General features: G+C 43.3%; 1 protein-coding gene across 1 annotated transcript; it reads right to left on the reverse strand.

The window, feature by feature from the left end:
* Positions 1 to 1,028: 1,028 nt before the first annotated feature.
* On the reverse strand, positions 1,029 to 3,357 carry LOC106570653 (nuclear apoptosis-inducing factor 1). Its single transcript, XM_014143125.2, has 3 exons — positions 2,770 to 3,357; positions 2,460 to 2,504; positions 1,029 to 2,044 (listed from the first exon to the last, which is right to left on the reverse strand). Exons 1-3 carry the CDS (start codon positions 3,212 to 3,214, stop codon positions 1,533 to 1,535), a joined length of 1,002 nt encoding a protein of 333 aa, XP_013998600.1. The 5' UTR covers positions 3,215 to 3,357; the 3' UTR covers positions 1,029 to 1,532.
* Positions 3,358 to 23,657: the final 20,300 nt, after the last annotated feature.

A 23,657-nucleotide genomic window follows, 5' to 3' on the forward strand; every position in this document is an offset into this window, starting at 1 on the left:
CATGATCTGGGGCGGTGTGTCACAGCATCATCGGACTGAGCTTGTTGTCATTTCAGGCAATCTCAACGCTGTGCGTTACAGGGAAGACATCCTCCTCCCTCATGTGGTACCCTTCCTGCAGGCTCATCCTGACATGACCCTAACATCTCACAGCAAGAACTGGCAAATCTGGTGCAGTCCATGAGGAGGAGATGCACTGCAGTACTTAATGCAGCTGGTGGCCACACCAGATACTGACTGTTACTTTTGATTTTGACCCCCCCTTTGTTCAGGGACACATTATTCAATTTCTGTTAGTCACGTCTGTGGAACCTGTTCAGTTTAGGTCTCAGTTGTTGAATCTTACGTTCATACAAATATTTACACAGGTTAAGTTTGCTGAAAATAAACGCAGTTGACAGTGAGAGGACGTTTCTTTTTTTGCTGAATTTATGTTGTTTCCCATGCCAATAAAGCCCTTAAATTGAAATTGACTATGGGAAGGGCACACACCCCTGTTGGGCCCACGTGTTGAGGGTCAGCGTGGCGGGAGGTGCTGTTGCCTACCTTCATCATCTCTGGGTCAGCTCGTCAGGGGGAGGGGGGGGTTCAGACATAGGGCCCTGAGCTTAGTGATGAGCTTGGAGGGCACTATGACGTTGAAGGCTGAGCTGTAGTTGATGAACAGCATTCTATCCCAGGTGGGATAGGGCAGTGTGCAGTGCAATGGCGATTGCGTCGTCCATGGATCTGTTGGTACGGTATGCAAATTGTAGTGTCGGTGGAGGTGATATGAACACTTCATGATGACAGAAGTGAGGGCTATGGAGTGAGTCATTTAGTTCAGTTACCTAGCTTTCTTGGGTACAGGAACAATGGTGGACATTTTGAAGCAAGTGAGGACAACAGACTGGGAAAGGGAGATTGAATATGTCCAGAAACACTCCAGCCAGCTGTTCTGCACATGCTCTTTGGACGCTGCTTGGGATGCCGTAGAGTACCATAAAACATACAGAAGAGGTTAAAAAAGACTAAAGGAAAAGCTAATATTTATGGTATCATTTAAAGAGTTTATTTTTGTTGCATTGATTTTGAAAATAACGAGCAAATTCTGCACAGAGGTAAAAAGGTGATGTAACTATGGCCCACTGGCTGTAAAGAACAAAAGTATTTCATTCCAAAATCATATGATAAGGAATATTAACTGGGTCAATCTAGCCATGCTGACTAAGAAGAAAAAGGGTTTTGACAATTCAGTATACTCTTTTTAGTCAGTATGGCTAGGGTCAATTACACCAATCAATAGCAGAAAATGTCAACTTCATTTTACAAGCAATACAGCAACTTATCTCTATCTAGATATGTATTTCTAGAACTACAACCCTAAACCTAAATGCTTGTTCTAAGGCAACTCATTACAATTCTCTCTCACAAACATGAGCAAGCTCACAAATGCATTTCATACACCCTCTCTCATTCACGCACACACACACACACTTTCTCATTCTCTCTCACACACAAACAAACAAACAAACACACACACTGAGTCTTTATTAGCCTTCGTCTGCTGGCTGTGGAGGCGGGGTCTTGGGCCTCTGTTCTGAACCCTCTGCAGCAGCCCCAGAGCTGTTGTTGGAGTTGTCAGTCCCGCTCTGCAGGAACTTCCTTAGGTCCTTGAGAGCAGGCCTCATCATCTGAACCAGGGCCAGCAGGGCTGCCTGGGTTCCCTCCAGGGCCTGGGCCTGCCTCTCCTGGGCGTAGGCCTGCGCTTCCTGGGACCTCCGGATCATCTGCAGCAGCTCGTTCTGGCCCTCCAGGTGCTGGGCAATCTGCCTCACGTGCACATTGGTGACCCGCTGTTCTTGGAGGAGCCGGGCTGAGTTAAGGGCGATGCGGCTCTTCAGCTCCTGGGGCTTGGCCTGGCTGTGTGGCGGAGAAGACGACACTGACGTCAGCATCTCCACCGGATGCGACTCCACAGCGGTCACCACGGTGGGCGTGGCTTCAGTGGTGGTGCAGTACTCCACCACACCGCCTTCCTCCAGTGTGTGGTATGTGGTCTCGGCTGGTGGAAAGAAAGATGGTTTTGCCCGTAAGTATAGGATTATTCACTACTGGTCTTGAAGATATTCAGGCTGATTCAACTATTCATCAAGACCCTTGATTAGCTGAATGATTCAGCCTGAGAATCAGACTGAGTCTGATGTGGCTCTGTTGGTAGAGCATGGTACTTCCAACACTAGGGGTGTGGGTTTGATTCCAATGGGGGACCAGGCCGAAAAAGTATGAAAACGTATGCACTCAGTACAGTAAGTTGCTCTGGATAACAGCATCTGTTAAATGACTGAAATGTAAATGTATTAGTGCTGTGTAGGGGGGGAAAGCCTGCACACCCTGTCGTTCACCTCAAGTAAAGTGTGAAATTAATTCAAAATAAATTATAATACCAAACATTTGAAACCTTGGAATAAACTACTTACCATCTAATTTAGTCTCCTCGCATGATGCTGAAGCTGTCTGAAGGCCTATACATATCAGAAAAAGAAAAGGTCAGGAGAGGAAATTGTAAAGAAAAAAAGTGTTTTGAATAGATTAAGCAATGTATTGATGCAATGTTTTTCCTTTAATTTTGGGTGGCAATCTGAATAAATGGCTATTGCGACATAAATAACATTATAAACATATCTTCACACTATTAGTGTGTAACATTGGCGCTGACGAACAGTAATTCACTCTAGCTCTTTTTGCCAATTTCATTACAGTCGGGTTAAAAACATGTGAAAAACGTACTCTCTGTGAGTGTCACGGTGGTGGCTGAACTCATAGTAACAGGTAAAGTTATCTCAGCATCTGGGTCTCCAGTAGGTAAACTGATGATAGTCGCCTCTCCCAAAAGGTTACAAATACGCTGCTGCATAGCAGTGAGGATGACGGGAACCGGAGTGCAGTCGGTAGTGGTCTCCTCAATTGCCGCCCTAGCCTGGGCCACTTTGCGCCTCACCTCGGTCTTCATATCCGACCACTTCTTCTTGACTTCAGCCAACTCTCTTGGGCATGTTGTTACAGCGTTCACCTTCTTCAGAATTTCTATCCACGCGTTATTCTTTGCTATGTGAGTGACTCCAGCATTGAAGTGGTTAACGAGTGTGTGCTTTTGTTTCTCTATTTCCTCCACAATAATTTCGACCTCCCGCTCTGAAAAATTCATTTTTCTTTTTTTGGTATTCGATGCCATATTTGAATAAATTCCTGTTTTTAAAATACAATTGTGCGTATTGTACGCAAAAATAGTAGGATTTACTCAATTGATCTGCGCAACGTAATGGCTTCCAGAATCGGCTTCTTCTTCTTCTTCCTACAAACAACGCTTACGTTCGTTGTGCTTAGATCTCCGCCCAACCTACCAATGTAGCGCCATGATTGGTTACATTCTGAGGGTCCCTCCAGTTTTACCTGCTGCCGTTGGCTAAACCAAATGCCAATCGTTAAAACTCACAAAATGATTTATTTCTGTAGTAAAAACAACAACAAATTGATAAAATGGTAACATTGCATTAATATATACAATAGGCTATGTTGTGATGTGGATGTTTTGTCATGAGATGGTGAGACTAGCCATTATGTATTTAAATTCACCGGTTTCCTTGTGGGCCTGACAAATGCACATTTAAAGATGGTGATTGGCTACTGGACCTATCCATCATGCGCATTCCAACACCCCTCCCCTTTCAGACGTCGCGCTTCTCTTGTCACTCGTTGAATGAGTTCGTTTTGCATGGCCCGGTGCCACGGGGGAGAAGTTTTTCATTTTAGACCATGCCATCAAAGATTTTTATAACTAAGCCAAGATAGACCAGTGCATGTCGTTGTCAAATGGAACACATTTGTCATAGTGGGCAGAAAAAGCAAGGAGGTGGGCAGGCCTATTTCTATTTTGCCCTGTTTGTCAAAAGTGTTAGAAAAACTTGTCAATAATCAACTGACTGGCTTTCTTGATGTCTATAGTATTCTCTCGGGTATGCAATCTGGTTTCCGCTCAGGTAATGATTGACTTTAAAAAAATGTTTTAACAGCTTTCTTATTAGAAGAATGTTGAATGGTCTTAATGTACTGTTCGAATTCCTTTATAGAAACACAGAAGAGTGTTTTTTATTAGTGAATTTACGTTTATGAATATGAAATCTTTCCATTAGCACAATTAGATTTATGAGGTAAAATTGTTTTTCTTTATCCTTATTATGGTTAAGGAAACCGAGCAGCACATTCTCTCATAAAAAAACAAATGTCATCAAGAATATTAACAATTATAAAACTGAATATCTTTCCATAATTGTTTTACATGTAGACAATGCCAAAATAAATGCTAAACTTTTTCTGGATGCTCAACACAAAAAGTACAGTCAATGTTAATGTCTTTTTTAAGTTTCTTCAGGTAATGAGTCGCAGGGTAATACTTATGGATCATTCTGAAAAAGACCTATTTGACCTTGTTAACAAACAGGTATTTGTGTGGTAATAACCATACTTTTTTTCCAACAGATATTAGTGACCAATGTATTCCAGTAAGTTGTGACATAAGGAATGGATACAATATCCCTTTGAAATAAAGCACTCATAGATCTGTTGTTTTGAGGGAGCAAGGAGAAACCCATTTTTCCTATTGGTGAGTCAACTGGATTAAGCGAGGGTAGGTCAAGAAGGTGAGGTCTGGCTACACCTCTAAACAACATGAGAGTTCCAGATGGAATAGCATCAAATACTATGGCTGTCACAGGGGTCGTGAAATGGAGACCAAGACGCAGCGTGGATAGTGCTCATTTTCAAACTTTTAATGAAGACACTTGACAAAATAACAAAAACGACCAACACAGTCCCTTAGACTTAGACTAGAACGGAAAACAACTACCCACAACCCCAAAGGATAAACAGGCTGCCTAAGTATGGCTTCCAATCAGAGACAACGAAAGACACCTGCCTCTGATTGGAAACCATACCCGGCCGAACATGAAAACCAACACATAGAAATAGACAACTAGAACAAACCCATATAGAAACAGAAAACCCAAAATACATACAAAACAAACCCCCCTGCCACGCCCTGACCATACTACTATGGCAAATTACCTCTTTCACTGGTCAGGACGTGACAATGGCAAACTCTCTAGGTGTAACAGGGATATTGTAACGACATAAAAAAAATCCTCATAATTGAATAACAATCCTTCTGCATTAAAAAGTTGACTCACCAACAGGATATGATAATTAAACCAGTGCTTAAAAAATAAAAACTTGTTTCTATGCAATATATCCTTATTGTTCCAAATGAAATACCTATGCGGGGAAAAATTATGTTTATATATTAACGACCACACTAAGAATACTTGTCTATGAAAAGCAGATAATTTTGTAGGAATCTTATCAATGTTTTAGTTACAAAGTAACATAAAATTGAGGCCACCAAAACGGGGGAAGATATAATGAGGGATGAGATTCCAAATTGAAGTTGGATTCTTTAAGAAATGTTTAGCCCAATTTATCTTACAAATATTATTCAAAGTAGGAAAATCTAAAAAATTGAGACCACTATATTCGTATGAGTTCATAACGACAGATTTCCTAATATAATGTGTACGATTTTTCCAGATGAAGTTGAAAAGCACCTGGTCAACTGCTTTACCTATTTTGTTGTCAACATGTAGGGACTAGGCTGCATAAGTAAGTCTGGAAACACCTTCAGCTTTAGAAAGAAATACTCAACCTTTCAAGGATTAATCCCTCTGCAATCAATGGTTCAACTTCTTTTTGTTTTTTTAAATAATAGGTATGAAATTGAATGAGCATCTTTCCTGTTGATCCTTAAATATGGTAATCCCAAGTATGTTACTTTTCCCTTGATTGGAATATTGCATATAGAGGGTATCACACAGTCTTTAACAGCAAACAATTCACACTTATTAAGGTTTAGGCAAAGACCAGATGCTTTGGAAAATATATTTATCACATCGATTGCCCTAGTAATCTGGTCAGCATCTTTCAAAAAGAGGGTAGTGTCATCTGCAAGCTGACTTATGATAATATCTCTGTCAGCAATAGAGATCCCTTTTATATCGCTGGATTTAACAGAACTTGTAAGAAGTTGGGTTGCAAGCAGGAAGAGGTAAGGCGAAATTGGGCAACCTTGCCTGATTCCTCTTTTCAAATCAAATCTAGGAGAAGTGCCATGCTTTAATTTAATGGAACTGTTCCCATTCATATAGAGTTTTAATAGTACTACAAAATAATTCCCCAAAACCAAATTTCTCAAGGGAGAGAAATAGAAACTCATGTTCCACTGTATCGAAGGCTTTATAAAAGTCTAAGAAGACGATAAATCTATCTTCGAGGATTAGATCAGAATAGTCAATAAGGCCTAACACCAGTTGGATATTATTAGAGATATGTCTATTCCTCATGAAGCCAGATTGGGTCTCTTCTATAATTGAGTCCAATACTGCCTTCATTCTTTTTGCAAATATAGAGGCTAATATTTTGTAGTCATTATTGAGCAGACAGATTGGACGCACCAATTATCGAGGAGAAGCAAGTCTTTCTTGGTCTTAGATATTAATATAATCAGACCTTGAGTCAAACTGGGAGGGAGACTATTATTTGCAAGGCTTTCAGAAAAGACCTCCAACAGAAATAGGGCTAAATGTTGAGAAAAGGTTTTGTAAAACTCAGCAGATATACCATCAGTCCCAGGAGACGTATTATTTTTAAGGTGTTCAATAGAATAAATGATCTCTTCAACTATAATAGGGTCATCACGCTGTTCCCTCTCAGCCTCCCCAATTGATTTCACATCCCCCAGAGAGTAAAAAAAAGAGTTGAGGAACCCTCACAATACTTAGAAGTATATACATTTCTGTAAAAGTTGCAACTAAAGTTAGAGATTAATTTGGGATCATCTGTGATGAGACCATTAATATTTAATTGTTGAATTGTATTCGTTTTAGAGTGGTATTTTTCTAACCTGAAAAAACAAGATGAATTTTGTTCACTCTATTTTAGCCACTTCTTCCTAGATCTGACAAAGGCTCCCTCTGCTTTCAGTTTACACATCCAACTGTTTTGTAGCTCAAACAGAACAGATTTGTCCTCCTCTGAAAGACTTTCAACAGCCTTTTGAACAAGAGAGGTGATCTTTGTAATTACACATTCTTCTTCAGCTCTCCTCGTCTTGGCAAGAATACTCTCATATTTTCTTAAATATTTTCCAACCTCATATTTAAACATCTCCCAGTTATTACTGTATGAATTGTCATTTATAGCTTTGTTCCAAAAGTGTGTAATATATTGTTTATCTCCATCTTGATCAACTCATGTTTTAATATAGAGCTATTAAGCTTCCAGTAGGATGCTCTGCCAAGGCCATTATCAGTGATAAAAAGTTTCATGTCAATATAAATAGCTCCATGATCAGTAAGGGGAGTGGCAAGGATGTTAATCTCTAGGGTATGTGGGACGAAATCGTCCCACCTCGTCAACAGCCAGTGGAATCGAATGGCGCGATATTCAAAAACCTTAAAAATGCTATTACTTCAATTTCTCAAACATATGACTATTTTACACCATTTTAAAGACAAGACTCTCGTTAATCTAACCACATTGTCCGATTTCAAAAAGGCTTTACAACGAAAGCAAAACATTAGATTATGTCAGGAGAGTACCCAGCCAGAAATAATCACACACCCATTTTTCAAACTAGCATATAATGTCACAAAAACCAAAACCACAGCTAAATGCAGCACTAACCTTTGATGATCTTCTTCAGATGACACTCCTAGGACATTATGTTATACAATACATGCATGTTTTGTTCAATCAAGTTCATATTTATATCAAAAACCAGCTTTTTACATTAGCATGTGACGTTCAGAACTAGCATACCCCCCGCAAACTTCCGGTGAATTTACTAAATTACTCACGATAAACGTTCACAAAAAACATAACAATTATTTTAAGAATTATAGATACAGAACTCCTTTATGCAATCGCGGTGTCAGATTTTAAAATAGCTTTTCGGCAAAAGCACATTTTGCAATATTCTGAGTAGATAGCTCGCCATCACGGGCTAGCTAATTTGACACCCACCAAGTTTGGCGTTCACTAAACTCAGAATTACTATAAGAAAAATTGGATTACCTTTGCTGTTCTTCGTCAGAATGCACTCCCAGGACTTCTACTTCATCCACAAATGTTGTTTTGGTTCAAAATAATCCATAGTTATGTTCAAATATCCTCTGTTTTGTTCTTGCGTTCAAGACACTATCCGAACGGTGACGCGTGGACGCATGTCGTGACAAAATTTTTTAAAATATTCTATTACCGTACTTCGAAGCATGTCAAACGCTGTTTAAAATACATTTTTATGCGATTTTTCTCGTAAAATAGCGATAATATTCCGACCGGGAGACGTCTTTTTCGTTCAAAGACTGAAAATGTAAAAAGGACTCTTCACGTGCACGCGCACACCCGTCTCATTGTTCTCAGATCGACCACTATCCAAATGCGCTACTGTTTTTCAGCCAGAGACTGCAGAGTCATCATTCAACGTTCTGGCGCCTTCTGAGAGCCTATGGGAGCCTTAGAAAATGTCACGTTACAGCAGAGATCCTCTGTTTTCGATAAAGAGGGTATAGAAGGCCAAGAAATGGTCAGAGAGGGCACTTCCTGTACAGAATCTTCTCAGGTTTTGGCCTGCCATATGAGTTCTGTTATACTCACAGACACCATTCAAACAGTTTTAGAAACTTTAGGGTGTTTTATATCCAAATCAAACAATTATATGCATATTCTAGTTTCTGGGCAGTAGTAATAACCAGATTAAATCGGGTACGTTTTTTATCCGGATGTGAAAATACTGCCCCCTACCCTAGAGAGGTTAACAGAAATACCCTGTTTATCAAAATATTTAGACACCAGCCAGAAATCTATGTGTGATTGTCTGGAGCGTGCCTTATTACTCCATGTGAAAGACTTGTCATTAGGAAACTTTACTCTCCAAATATCTATAATATCAAACCTTTCCATAAACTGCCTCAAACTTGTATTCATAGAAGTGGACTTTCCCAGAGGCCATTGTCGTGTCTTTGGCTATGCCGGATTAAGTGATATGACATGCTAACTTATAAAACGATTTCTCTGTAATTAATATTACCTGATTAAGCTAATCATGTAAATGTAATTAACTACAAAGTCGGGGCACCACGGAAGAACGTTTATAGAGCCGTTATCTTCTGAATAAACTCTTAAAATACTTAGTAATATTTTACATCGATAGCAGTCAATGTTAAGCCTTGTCTTATTTTCAGTCTCATAATGAAAGTTGTAAATTCTTGGCTATCTTCACGAACCCTGGCTAACAAGTTGAATCAGCAATACAAAATTGGGTTTAATTATTTATTTACTAAATACCTAACTAATCACACAGAATTACAAATACACAGAATACAATGATGTCATACAGAAAACGTCCTGGTGGACGGAACCTGTATGAAAGCTGGTTACACAAAGGAAAGGGGGTTGGGCTTGAATGAAAGAGCGGGAAGATTTAGGAACACAGAAACAGCAGCTATGCTATCGTAAATACATTATCTTATGCATTCTAAATTACCGCCCATTTGGAAAAGGAAAATGCAATAAATATTTACTCTGAGCTGCGCTCGGTAGATTGGTCGTAGATGCTGGCCGGGTTGGCCAACAGACCTTCCTGTCCTCGCAAGAATGTCTCTGGTGGTAAATTGGATACGTGGTGGTATCTTCGTCCGTCTGTTAGACTGGTTCCGTCGTCCGTCCTTTCCTAGCCCACGTTACAGCGGCCGCTGCTAACTCAACGGCTAGGAAGTAGCACTTCTGTAGTGAATAAGCTCAAAGTTCATACCAGTTCATACCATAGCTCACGCCGAGGTTGGCTTAGTTCTGTCCTTGACATGTGTGTCCTTCTAACGTAGAGGCTGCAGACCTCCCGTACTGGAACCAACGTGGTTATCTTTTCGTCAAAGGATTATATAGTGGAGAGGGGGGGGGAGGTGTTTCATCGTTTATAACCCCTGTCTCTTCACAGGGTTGGGCCACTGATCAAGCAGGACACTTTCCTTATGAAAACCCAAATCTCTCATTCGGAAGCTAAAATTACATTTCATCTCCTAACAAACATTTTCAATATCAAACATTTCAATTGCATAACAATTCCATGTGACTCTGATAACTAGAGGGCGTATACTTTCTCAGATACAGTTTATGTCGTCCTGTCATCAGTCATAATGTCTCAGATGACAACCGAACTGACATACATACTCATTACGTTCCCAAGCATATTTCCAACTGGTTTTATTAACAAAATATGTGGTACCTTTCCCCATTTGTTTGATGTTCCCAGACTCTCTATATTTAACACAGGCTATACAAGTCCTTCAGTAGATTCAGAGAGGGGAAGGGAGTAAGGTATTTATGGGGGGGGGTCATAAACCTTACCCACAGGCCAACGTCATGACACCATCTATCAATTAAATTATTCGAGAAATCTTAAAATCCCCACCTACAATAAGTAAAGCATTAGGGAACTTGGTTAGTGTAAGGGCCGTCGTCAGAATTAGACCAAGGTGCAGCGGAGGATGTGTTCATCTTTGGTATTTAATGAAAAGAAAACACTTTACAAAAATAAACAAAAACGACAGCGAACAGTCCTGTCAGGAAAACACACTAACAGAAGGCAATCACCCACAAAAACCCAAAGGAAAAAACAGGCTACTTATGTGTGACTCCCAATCAGCAACAACGAACTACAGCTGTGCCTGATTGGGAGCCACACACGGCCCAAAACAAAGAAATACAAAAACATAGAAAAATTAACATAGAACGCCCACCCAATGTAACACCCTGGCCTAACCAAAATAAAGAACAAAAACCCCTCTCTATGGCCAGGGCGTTACAGTTACTGCGCCCGGCTGGCGGGCGATTCTGGTTGTGCCCGGCTGGTGGGCGACCCTGGCTGCGCCCGGCTGGCGGGCGTCCCTGGGTGCGCCTGGCTGGCGGGCGACCCTGGTGGCTCTGGGCTGGCGGGCGGCTCCGGCGGCACTGACCCAGGATTCACCAGGCTGGGGAGACATGAAAGAGGCCTGGCCCTGGGCGCAGGCACAGGACTCACCGGGCTGGCGGCGGCTCTGGCGGCTCCGGACAGGCGGGCGGCTCTGGCTGCTCCAGACAGGCCGGCGGCAGAGCCGCCCGGTCAGGCGGGTGGCTCTGGCGGCTCCGGACAGGCGGGCGGCTCTGGCGGCTCCGGACAGGCGGGCGGCTCTGGCGGCTCCGGACTGGCGGGCGGCTCTGGCGGCTCCGGACTGGCGGGCGGATCTGGCGGCTCCGGACTGGCGGGCGGCTCTGGCGGCTCCGGACTGGCGGGCGGCTCTGGCGGCTCCGGACTAGCGGGCGGCTCTGGACTGGCGGGCGGGCGGCTCTGGCAGCTCCGGACTGGCGGGCAGCTCTGGCCCAGGACTCACCAGGCTGGGGAGACATGAAGGAGGTCTGGCTCTGGGCGCAGGCACTGGACTCACCAGTCTGGGGAGACCCACTGGAGGCCTGGTCCGTGGAGGAGGCACAGGACTAACCAGGATGGGGAGACCCACTGGAGGCCTGATCCGTGGAGGAGGCACAGGCTTGACCAGGATGGGGAGACCCACTGGAGGCCTGGTCCGAGGAGGAGGCACAGGATAAACCGGGTTGTGGGGGAGCACTGGAGTTCTGGTACGTAGGCTCTTTACCCACACTCCAGGCTGAATGCCCACTTTGGCCCGGCACGGGCGGAGCGCAGGCATTGGGCGAACTGGGCCCTCCCAGCACCCTGGAGACACAGTGCGCAGAGCTGGTGCAGGATAACCTGGACCGAAAAGGCGCACTGGAGACCAGACGCGCTGAGCTGGCACAATCCGTCCTGGCTCGATGCCTGCACTCGCATGGCACTTGTGGGGGGCTGGCCTATAGCGCACCGGGCTATGAACGCGCACTGGAGACACCGTGCGCTTCACAGCATAACACGGTGCCTTACCAGTACCACGCTGCTTCCGGTAAGCACGGGGAGTTGGCTCAGGTCTACCGCCTGACTCCGCCAATCTCCCCGTGTGCCCCCCCAAACATTTTTTGGGGGCTGCCTCTCGTGTCTGCTGCGCTCCCTTTCCTCATACCAGCGCCTCTCAGCTCTCGCCGCCTCGATCTCCCACTGCGGGCGGCGATAATCCCCAGCTTGAGCCCATGGTCCTTTACCGTCTAGGATGCCATGACCTCCCGAGCACGCTGCTTCATCCCCTCCTTGTGCTGCTCCTTCCTCCGCTGCTTGGTCCGTTTTTGGTGGGTGATTCTGTAAGGGCCGTCGTCAGAATTAGATCAAGGTGCAGCGGAGGATGTGTTCATCTTTGGTATTTAATGAAAAGAGAACACTTTACAAAAATAAACAAAAACGACAGCGAACAGTCCTGTCAGGAAAACACACTTAACTTAACTTTTCCTTCTAGGACTTTAAAAATAACATGTAAATCGCAAAATTTATAAAATGCATCAGTCAACTCTTTTAGGTGGGCACAACTCTATCTCAATTACCTATCCATTTATTATTAGAATTCATTAGATTTAGGTAACTGTCTCTTCTTTGATTCAGTTATTTAACTTCTTGGTGACAGGGGGCAGTATTCAGAAATTCAGATGAATAACATGCCCAAATTAAACTGCCTGCTACTCGGGCCCAGAAGGTAGGATATACATATTATTAGTAGATTTGGATAGAAAACACTCTGAAGTTTCTAAAATAGTTTGAATGATTTCCTTGAGTATAACAGAACTCATATGGCAGGCAAAAACCTGAGAGAAAATCCAACCAGGAAGTGGCTTGTAGTGTTTCTCTCTAATCCCTATTCAAACTACAGTGTCTGTGGGGTCATTTTGCACTTCCTAAGGCTTCCACTAGATGTCAACAGTCTTTAGAACCTTGTTTTATGCTTCTACTGTTACTGGGTAGAGAATAGGAGCTGACTCAAGCCTGGGACCAACGAGTTGTTTACTGCGCTCTCACGCAGGCGTGCCGCTCCTTCTTTCTCCTCTGTAATGAATACGCTATTGTCCGGTTGGAATATTATTGAAGATTTATGTTAAAAAGACCCTAAGGATTGATTGTAAACATCGTTTGACATGTTTCTACAAACGGTAATGGAAATATTTGACTTTTCGTCTCTGGTTTTGCGTTCGCGCGTTATGCCTTTGGATTAGTGATCTGAACGCGCGAACAAAATGGAGGTATTTGGACATAAATATGGAGTATATCGAACAAAACAAACATTTCTTGTGGAAGTGGGAGTCCTGGGAGTGCATTCCGACGAAGATCAGCAAAGATAAGTGAAGATTTATAATACTAATTCTGAGTTTAGTTGACTCCAGAACTTGGCGGGTAACTGTATAGCTTGCTTTGATGGCTGAGCTTTGTACTCAGAATATTGAAAAATGTGCTTTCGCCGTAAAGCTATTTTCAAATCTGACACAGCGGTTGCATTAAGGAGAAGTGTATCTATAATTCTTTCAATAACTGTTGTAAATTTTATCAACGTTTATGATGAGTATTTTTGTAAATTGATGTGCTCATTCACCGAAAGTTTTGGTGGGAATACATTTTCTGAACATCACGTGCCAATGTATCAAATTTCAAATCAAATTTATTTTTATATAGCCCTTCGTACATCAGCTGATATTCTCAAAGTGCTGTACAGAAACCCAGCCTAAAACCCCAAACAGCAAGCAAAGCATGTGAAAGAAGCACGGTGGCTAGGAAAAACTCCCTAGGAAAAACTCCCTAGAAAGGCCAAAAACCTAGGAAGAAACCTAGAGAGGAACCAGGCTATGAGGGGTGGCCAGTCCTCTTCTGGCTGTGCAGGGTGGATATTATAACAGAACATGGTCAAGATGTTAAAATGTTCATAAATGACCAGCATGGTCAAATAATAATAATCATAGTAGTTGTCGAGGGTGCAACAAGCACGTCCGGTGAACAGGTCAGGGTTCCATAGCCGCAGGCAGAACAGTTGAAACTGGAGCAGCAGCACGGCCAGGTGGACTGGGGACAGCAAAGTCTCATACCAGGTAGTCCTGAGGCATGGTCCTAGGGCTCAGGTCCTCCGAGAGAAAGACAGAAAGAGAGAAAGAGAGAATTAGAGAGAGCATATTTAAATACACACAGGACACCGGATAAGACAAGAGAAATACTCCAGATGTAACAGACTGACCCTAGCCCCCGACACATAAACTACTGCAGCATAAATACTGGAGGCTGAGACAGGAGGGATCAGAAGACACTGTGGCCCCATCCGATGATACCCCGGACAGGGCCAAACAGGCAGGATATAACCCCACCCACTTTGCCAAAGCACAGCCCCCACACCACTAGAGGGATGTCTCCAACCACCAACTTACCGTCCTAAGACAAGGCCGAGTATAGCCCACAACGATCTCCGCCATGGCACAACCCAAGGGGGGGCGCCAACCCAGACAGGAAGACCACGTCAGTGACTCAACCCACTCAAGTGACGCACCCCTCCCATGGACGGCATGGAAGAACACCAGTAGGCCAGTGACTCAGCCCCTGTAAAAGGGTTAGAGGCAGAGAATCCCAGTGGAAAGAGGGGAACCGGCAAGGCAGAGACAGCAAGGGCGGTTCGTTGCTCCAGCCTTTCCGTTCACCTTCACACTCCTGGGCCAGACTATACTTAATCATAGGACCTACTGAAGAGATAAGTCTTCAGTAAAGACTTAAAGGTTGAGACTGAGTCTGCGTCTCTCACATTGGTAGGCAGACCATTCCATAAAAATGGAGCTCTATAGGAGAAAGCCCTACCTCCAGCCGTTTGCTTAGAAATTCTAGGGACAATTAGGAGGCCTGCGTCTTGTGACCGTAGCGTACGTGTAGGTATGTACGGCAGGACCAAATCGGAAAGATAGGTAGGAGCAAGCCCATGTAATGCTTTGTAGGTTAGCAGTAAAACCTTGAAATCAGCCCTTGCCTTAACAGGAAGCCAGTGTAGGGAGGCTAGCACTGGAGTAATATGATCACATTTTTTGGTTCTAGTCAGGATTCTAGCAGCCGTATTTAGCACTAACTGAAGTTTATTTAGTGCTTTATCCGGGTAGCCGGAAAGTAGAGCATTGCAGTAGTCCAGCCTAGAAGTAACAAAAGCATGGATTAATTTTTCTGCGTCATTTTTGGACAGAAAATGTCTGATTTTTGCAATGTTACGTAGATGGAAAAAAGCTGTCCTTGAAACAGTCTTGATATGTTCTTCAAAAGAGAGATCAGGGTCCAGAGTAACGCCGAGGTCCTTCACAGTTTTATTTGAGACGACTGTACAACCATCCAGATTAATTGTCAGATTCAACAGAAGATCTCTTTGTTTCTTGGGACCTAGAACAAGCATCTCTGTTTTGTCCGAGTTTAAAAGTAGAAAGTTTGCAGCCATCCACTTCTTTATGTCTGAAACACAGGCTTCTAGCGAGGGCAATTTTGGGGCTTCACCATGTTTCATTGAAATGTACAGCTGTGTGTCGTCCGCATAGCAGTGAAATTTAACATTATGTTTTCGAATTACATCCCCAAGAGGTAAAATATATAGTGAAAACAATAGTGGTCCTAAAACGGAACCTTGAGGAACACCGAAATTTACAATTGATTTGTCAGAGGACAAACCATTCACAGAGACAAACTGATATCTTTCCGACAGATAAGATCTAAACCAGGCCAGAACTTGTCCATGTAGACCAATTTGGGTTTCCAATCTCTCCAAAAGAATGTGGTGATCGATGGTATCAAAAGCGGCACTAAGATCTAGGAGCACGAGAACAGATGCAGAGCCTCGGTCTGACGTCATTAAAAGGTAATTTACCACCTACACAAGTGCAGTCTCAGTGCTATGATGGGGTCTAAAACCAGACTGAAGCGTTTCGTATACATTGTTTGTCTTCAGGAAGGCAGTGAGTTGCTGTGCAACAGCTTTTTCAAAATTTTTTGAGAGGAATGGAAGATTCGATATAGGCCGATAGTTTTTTATAATTTCTGGATCAAGATTCGGCTTTTTCAAGAGAGGCTTTATTACTGCCACTTTTAGTGAGCTTGGTACACATCCGGTGGATAGAGAGCCGTTTATTATGTTCAACATAGGAGGGCCAAGCACAGGAAGCAGCTCTTTCAGTAGTTTAGTTGGAATAGGGTCCAGTATGCAGCTTGAGGGTTTGGAGGCCATGATTATTTTCATCATTGCGTCAAGAGATATAGTACTAAAACACTTTAGTATCTCCCTTGATCCTAGGTCCTGGCAGAGTTGTGTAGACTCAGGACAATGGAGCTTTGGAGGAATACCCAGATTTAAAGAGGAGTCTGTAATTTGCTTTCTAATGATCATGATCTTTTCCTCAAAGAAGTTCATAAATGTATTACTGCTGAAGTGAAAGCCATCCTCCATTTATGTAAAATGGGGTTTATGGATATAAATATGAACTTTATCGAACAAAACATACATGTATTGTGTAACATTGAGTCCTGGGAGTGTCATCTGATGAAGATCATCAGAGGTTGGTGATTCATCTTAGCTGTATTTCTGTTTTTTGTGACGCCTCTCCTTGCTTGGAAAATGGCTGTGTGGTTTTTCTTGTTTAGGCGCTGTCCTAACATAATCTAATGTTATGCTTTCGCCGTAAAGCCTTTTTGAAATCGGACAATGTGGTTACATTAACGAGAAGATTATCTTTAAAATGGGATATAATAGTTGTATGTTTGAGAAATCTGAATTAGAAAAAAAACTTTGGGGTTTCTGAAGCGGTGTAGTAAAATGAATGCTGACCAAGTGTTTGTGTTTTTTCTCTGTAAAAATTAGTGTTTCATTGTCTCTGGAATGTTTCCTGGGGCTATAATCTTGGAGAGAGTGAATGAGATAGAGGCCGTGAACTACCAGGTTGAAAGAGCCTGGCAATGTTTTGTTTGTTTTTAACCTAGGGTTTGCAAATACCCACACACAACAAATAGTGTATAACTATTTGTTGATATTTTTAAAATACTATGTTTGGATTGGTGTGTTCTATTTCCTTTGGGTTTGGTGAGATTTCTATTTGTCTTAGTGCCACGATATCTTAAAGGACATTTCCATTTTTCTTAGTGCTATGATATCTTAAAGGGACACGCACACACATGGAATTTTAGAAGTTTTATTTTCTGAGTTTTAATTAAACACGTGATTTCTTTTGATAAAGGAATGTTCTGGGGACCTGGGATACAACATGTAGAAAATGTTTGATGGTTTTTCTTTAATTAGTCTAATATAGTAAGAAACACTTATTTGAAGGGGTGGTATGACTTATGACCTCTATCATGACTTTCCTTTGTGGTTTGATCAGCCTCATTGGAAAGCCATTTGGATAATGAATTTAACCTGTTGGGTCTAGGGGGCAGCATTTGCACGTCTGGATAAAAAAAATGTACCCGATTTAATCTGGTTACTAATCCTACCCAGTAACTAGAATATGCATATACTTATTATATATGGATAGAAAACACTCTAAAGTTTCCAAAACTGTTTGAATGGTGTCTGTGAGTATAACAGAACTCATTTGGCAGGCAAAACCCTGAGACATTTTCTGACAGGAAGTGGATACCTGATTTGTTGTATTGACTTTAAACCTATCCCATTGAAAAACACAGGGGTTTAGGAATATTTTGGCACTTCCTATTGCTTCCACTAGATGTCACCAGCCTTTACAAAGTGTTTTGAGTCTTCTGGAGGGAGATCTGACCGAACAAGAGCCATGGAACGATGATGTCCCATTAGACACCTGGCGCGAGTTCATGTTGGGTACCCTCGTTCCAATACGTTATAAAAGAGTATGCATTCGTCCACCTTGAATATTATTCATGTTCTGGTTAAAAAAGGCCCTAATGATTTATGCTATACAACGTTTGACATGTTTGAACGAACGGAAATATATTTTTTCCCCTCGTTCATGACGAGAAGTCCGGCTGGCTTACATCATGTGCTAACGAGACGGAGATTTTTGGACATAAATGATGAGCTTTTTTGAACAAAACTACATTCGTTATGGACCTGTGATACCTGGAAGTGACATCTGATGAAGAGAATCAAAGGTAATGGATTATTTACATAGTATTTTCGATTTTAGATCTCCCCAACATGACGTCTAGTCTGTATCGCAACGCGTATTTTTCTGGGCGCAGTGCTCAGATTATTGCAAAGTGTGATTTCCCAGTAAGGTTATTTTTAAATCTGGCAAGTTGATTGCGTTCAAGAGATGTAAATCTATAATTCTTTAAATGACAATATAATATTTTACCAATGTTTTCTAATTTTAATTATTTAATTTGTGACGCTGACTTGACTGCCGGTTATTGGAGGGAAACGATTTCCTCAACATCAATGCCATAGTAAAACGCTGTTTTTGGATATAAATATGAACTTGATTGAACTAAAAATGCATTGTCTAACATAATGTCCTAGGAGTGTCATCTGATGGAGATTGTAAAATTGTAGCTGGTTTTATGGTTTTGGTGACCCTGTCTTTGACTTGACAAAACATTACACACAACTCTTGTAAATGTACTGTCCTAACATACTCTAAATTTATGCTTTCGCCGTAAAACCTTTTTGAAATCGTAAAACGTGGTTAGATTAAGGAGATGTTTATCTTTCAAATGGTGTAAAATAGTTGTATTTTTGAAAAATTTGAATTTTGACATTTATTTGGATTCAAATTTGCCGCTCTTGAAATGCACCTGCTGTTGATGGAGTGCACCACGGGTGGCACGCTAGCGTCCCACCTAGCCCCAAGAGTTTAAGGTCATCTGTAATACTGATTTTAAGGTAATTTGTGTAATTAATAATTATGATGGAGTTTAAAGTTCTTAGACATATTTGTAATTTGAACCAATGAGAAGAAAAAAAGGGCATAGCCTTTGACTAAGGGTAGGCCTCCTTAAGTCTATTTTCCTATGACCACAAGGGTACAATAATTTTTCTTTGTGGAGTTTTTCAGAGTAGTTGTTTGGATCTGATTATGTTATTTGAAATTGTATTTTATCTTTTGACCAGTAGTAGTATTTTTTATACATTACCTAGCTAAATTTTATTTTCCCTTAGGTAGTTAGCTGTTGTTATATATGGATTATTTTTTGTGTGAAATTTAACAACAACAAGGCGGTAAAATTGATATTATAGTATTATCATATTTTTTTAATTGAAAAAGATTATAAAGTTAGTAAGAATACGTTTTATTTATGGTAGACTTAAGTTAAGTATTTAGGACATATTTTAGGACACTCCTGAAGGAGTAAGAATAAATGGAGAAAAGATTTTGGTCCGTTCAGCTTCTGGACATCAGACAGTGGAAAGACTGTCTGCTCCATTGGTTATAAAACATGAGAAGTCGGGAGGGCTGGCATGCATTCCAGTCCTTAACTCCAGGTTATGTCTAGTTAATCTCACTTAATCTCACCATTGCCGCCTGCTATAGACCAGCCTCTGCCCCCAGCTGTGCTCTGGACACCATATGTGAACTGATTGCCCCCATCTATCTTCAGAGCTCGTGCTGCTAGGTGACATGAACTGGGACATGCTTAACACCCCAGCCATCCTACAATCTAAGCTTGATGCCCTCCCTCAATCTCACACAAATTATCAATGAACCTACCAGGTACCACCCCAAAGCGGTAAATACGGGCACCCTCATAGATATCATCCTAACCAACTTGCCCTCTAAATACACCTCTGCTGTTTTCAACCAAGATCTCAGCGATCACTGCCTCATTGCCTGCATTCGTAATTAGCCAGTGGTCAAACGACCTCCACTCATCACTGTCAAACGCTCCCTGAAACACTTCAGCGAGCAAGCCTTTCTAATCGACCTGGCCTGGGTATCCTGGAAGGATATTGACCTCATCCCGTCAGAAGAGGATGCCTGGTTATTTTTTTTAAATGCCTTCCTCACCATCTTAAATAAGCATGCCCCATTCAGGAAATTTAGAACCAGGAACAGATATAGCCCTTGGTTCTCTCCAGACCCTTAACCAACACAAAAACATTCTGTGGCGTTCTGCATTAGCATCGAACAGCCCCCATGATATGCAACTTTTCAGGGAAGTTAGAAACCAATATACACAGGCAGTTAGAAAAGGCTAGCTTTTTCAAGCAGAAATTTGCTTCCTGCAACACAAACTCAAAAAAGTTCTGGGACACTGTAAAGTCCATGGAGAATAAGAACACCTCCTCCCAGCTGCCCACTGCACTGAGGATAGGAAACTCTGTCACCACCGATAAATCCACTATAATTGAGAATTTCAATAAGCATTTTTCTACGGCTGGCCTTGCTTTCCACCTGGCTACCCCTACCGCGGTCAACAGCACTGCACCCACCACAGCTACTCGCCCAAGCCTTCTCCATTTCTCCTTCTCCCAAATCCAGTCAGCTGATGTTCTGAAAGAGCTGCAAAATATGGACCCCTACAAATCAGCCGGGCTAGACAATCTGGACCCTTTCTTTCTAAAATTATCTGCCGGAATTGTTGCAACCCCTATTACTAGCCTGTTCAACCTCTCTTTCGTGTCGTCTGAGATTCCCAAAAATTGGAAAGCAGCTGCGGTCACCCCCCTCTTCAAAGGGGGGGACACTCTTGACCCAAACTGCTACAGACCTATATCTATCCTACACTGCCTTTCTAAGGTCTTCGAAAGCCAAGTCAACAAACAGATTACCGACCATTTCGAATCCCACCGCACCTTCTCCGCTATGCAATCTGGTTTCAGAACTGGTCATGGGTGCACCTCAGCCACGCTCAAAGTCCTAAACGATATCGTAACCGCCATTGATAAGAAACAATACTGTGCTGCCGTATTCATTGACCTGGCCAAGGCTTTCGACTGTGTCAATCACCACATCCTCATCGGCAGACTCAACAGCCTTGGTTTCTCAAATGACTGCCTCGCCTGGTTCACCAACTACTTCTCTGATAGAGTTCAATGTGTCAAATCGGATGGCCTGTTGTCCGGGCCTCTGGCAGTCTCTATGGGGGTGCCACAGGGTTCAATTCTTGGGCCAACTCTTTTCTCTGTATACATCAATGATGTCGCTCTTGCTGCTGGTGAGTCTCTGATCAACCTCTACGCAGACGACACCATTCTGTATACTTCTGGCCCTTCTTTGGACACTGTGTTAACAACCCTCCAGACGAGCTTCAATGCCATACAACTCTCCTTCCGTGGCCTCCAACTGCTCTTAAATACAAGTAAAACTAAATGCATGCTCTTCAACCGATCGCTGCCTGCACCTGCCCGCCCATCCAGCATCACTACTCTGGACGGTTCTGACCTAGAATATGTGGACAACTACAAATACCTAGGTGTCTGGTTAGACTGTAAACTCTCCTTCCAGACTCACATCAAACATCTCCAATCTAAAGTTAAATCTAGAATTGGCTTCCTATTTCGCAACAAAGCATCCTTCACTCATGCTGCCAAACATACCCTCGTAAAACTGACCATCCTACCGATCCTCGACTTCGGCGATGTCATTTACAAAATAGCCTCCAATACCCTACTCAATAAACTGGATGCAGTCTATCACAGTGCCATCCGTTTTGTCACCTAAGCCCCATATACTACCCACCACTGCGACCTGTACGCTCTCGTTGGCTGGCCCTCGCTTCATACTCGTCGCCAAACCCACTGGCTCCAGGTCATCTACAAGACCTTGCAGGTACGTCCCTTCCGTCTTCAAGAGAGCGAGAGTTGCACCCCTTCTGAAAAAACCTACACTCGATCCCTCCGATGTCAACAACTACAGACCAGTATCCCTTCTTTCTTTTCTCTCCAAAACTCTTGAACGTGCCGTCCTTGGCCAGCTCTCCTGCTATCTCTCTCAGAATGACCTTCTTGATCCTAATCAGTCAGGTTTCAAGACTGGGCATTCAACTGAGACTGCTCTTCTCTGTGTCACGGAGGCTCTCCGCACTGCTAAAGCTAACTCTCTCTCCTCTGCTCTCATCCTTCTAGACCTATCTGCTGCCTTTGATACTGTGAACCATCAGATCCTCCTCTCCACCCTCTCCGAGTTGGGCATCTCCGGCGCGGCCCACGCTTGGATTGCATCCTACCTGACAGGTCGCTCCTACCAGGTGGCGTGGCGAGAATCTGTCTCCGCACCATGCGCTCTCACCACTGGTGTCCCCCAGGGCTCTGTTCTAGGCCCTCTCCTATTCTCGCTATACACCAAGTCACTTGGCTCTGTCATATCCTCACATGGTCTCTCCTATCATTGCTATGCAGACGACACACAATTAATCTTCTCCTTTCCCCCTTCTGATAACCAGGCGGCGAATCGCATCTCTGCATGTCTGTCAGACATATCAGTGTGGATGACGGATCACCAGCTCAAGCTGAACCTCGGCAAGACGGAGCTGCTCTTCCTCCCGGGGAAGGACTGCCCCTTCCATGACCTCGCCATCACGGTTGACAACTCCCTTGTGTCCTCCTCCCAGAGTGCTAAGAACCTTGGCGTGATCCTGGACAACACCCTGTCGTTCTCCACTAACATCAAGGCGGTGACCCGATCCTGTAGGTTCATGCTCTACAACATTCGCAGAGTACGACCCTGCCTCACACAGGAAGCGGCGCAGGTCCTAATCCAGGCACTTGTCATCTCCCGTCTGGATTACTGCAACTCGCTGTTGGCTGGGCTCCCTGCCTGTGCCATTAAACCCCTACAACTCATCCAGAACGCCGCAGCCCGTCTGGTGTTCAACCTTCCCAAGTTCTCTCACGTCACCCCGCTCCTCCGCTCTCTCCACTGGCTTCCAGTTGAAGCTCGCATCCGTTACAAGACCATGGTGATTGCCTACGGAGCTGTGAAGGGAACGGCACCTCCATACCTTCAGGCTCTGATCAGGCCCTACACCCAAACAAGGGCACTGCGTTCATCCACCACTGGCCTGCTGGCCCCCCTACCTCTGAGGAAGCACAGTTCCCGCTCAGCCCAGTCAAAACTGTTCGCTGCTCTGGCACCCCAATGGTGGAACAAGCTCCCTCACGACGCCAGGACAGCGGAGTCAATCACCACCTTCCGGAGACACCTGAAACCCCACCTCTTTAAGGAATACCTAGGATAGGATAAAGTAATCCTTCTAACCCCCCCCCACCCCCCCCTTAAAAGATTTAGATGCACTATTGTAAAGTGGTTGTTCCACTGGATATCATAAGGTGAATGCACCATTTTGTAAGTCGCTCTGGATAAGAGCGTCTGCTAAATGACTTAAATGTAATGTAATGTAAATGTAAAGTCCCCCCTTATCTCAGCTCACTGGTCACCATAGTAGCACCCACCTGTGGCACGCGCTCCAGCAGGTATATCTCTCTGGTATATCTCTCCCTCTCCCTTTGGCCATCTCTCCTTCCAGTTCTCTGCTGCCAATGACTGGAACGAACTACAAATATCTCTGAAACTGGAAACACTTATCTCCCTCACTAGCTTTAAGCACCAGCTGTCAGAGCAGCTCACAGATCACTGCACCTGTACATAGCCCATCTATAATTTAGCCCAAACAACTACCTCTTCCCCTA

The sequence above is a fragment of the Salmo salar genome, chromosome ssa01, assembly GCF_905237065.1.
Source record: "Salmo salar chromosome ssa01, Ssal_v3.1, whole genome shotgun sequence".
NCBI classification, from domain to species: Eukaryota; Metazoa; Chordata; class Actinopteri; order Salmoniformes; family Salmonidae; genus Salmo; species Salmo salar.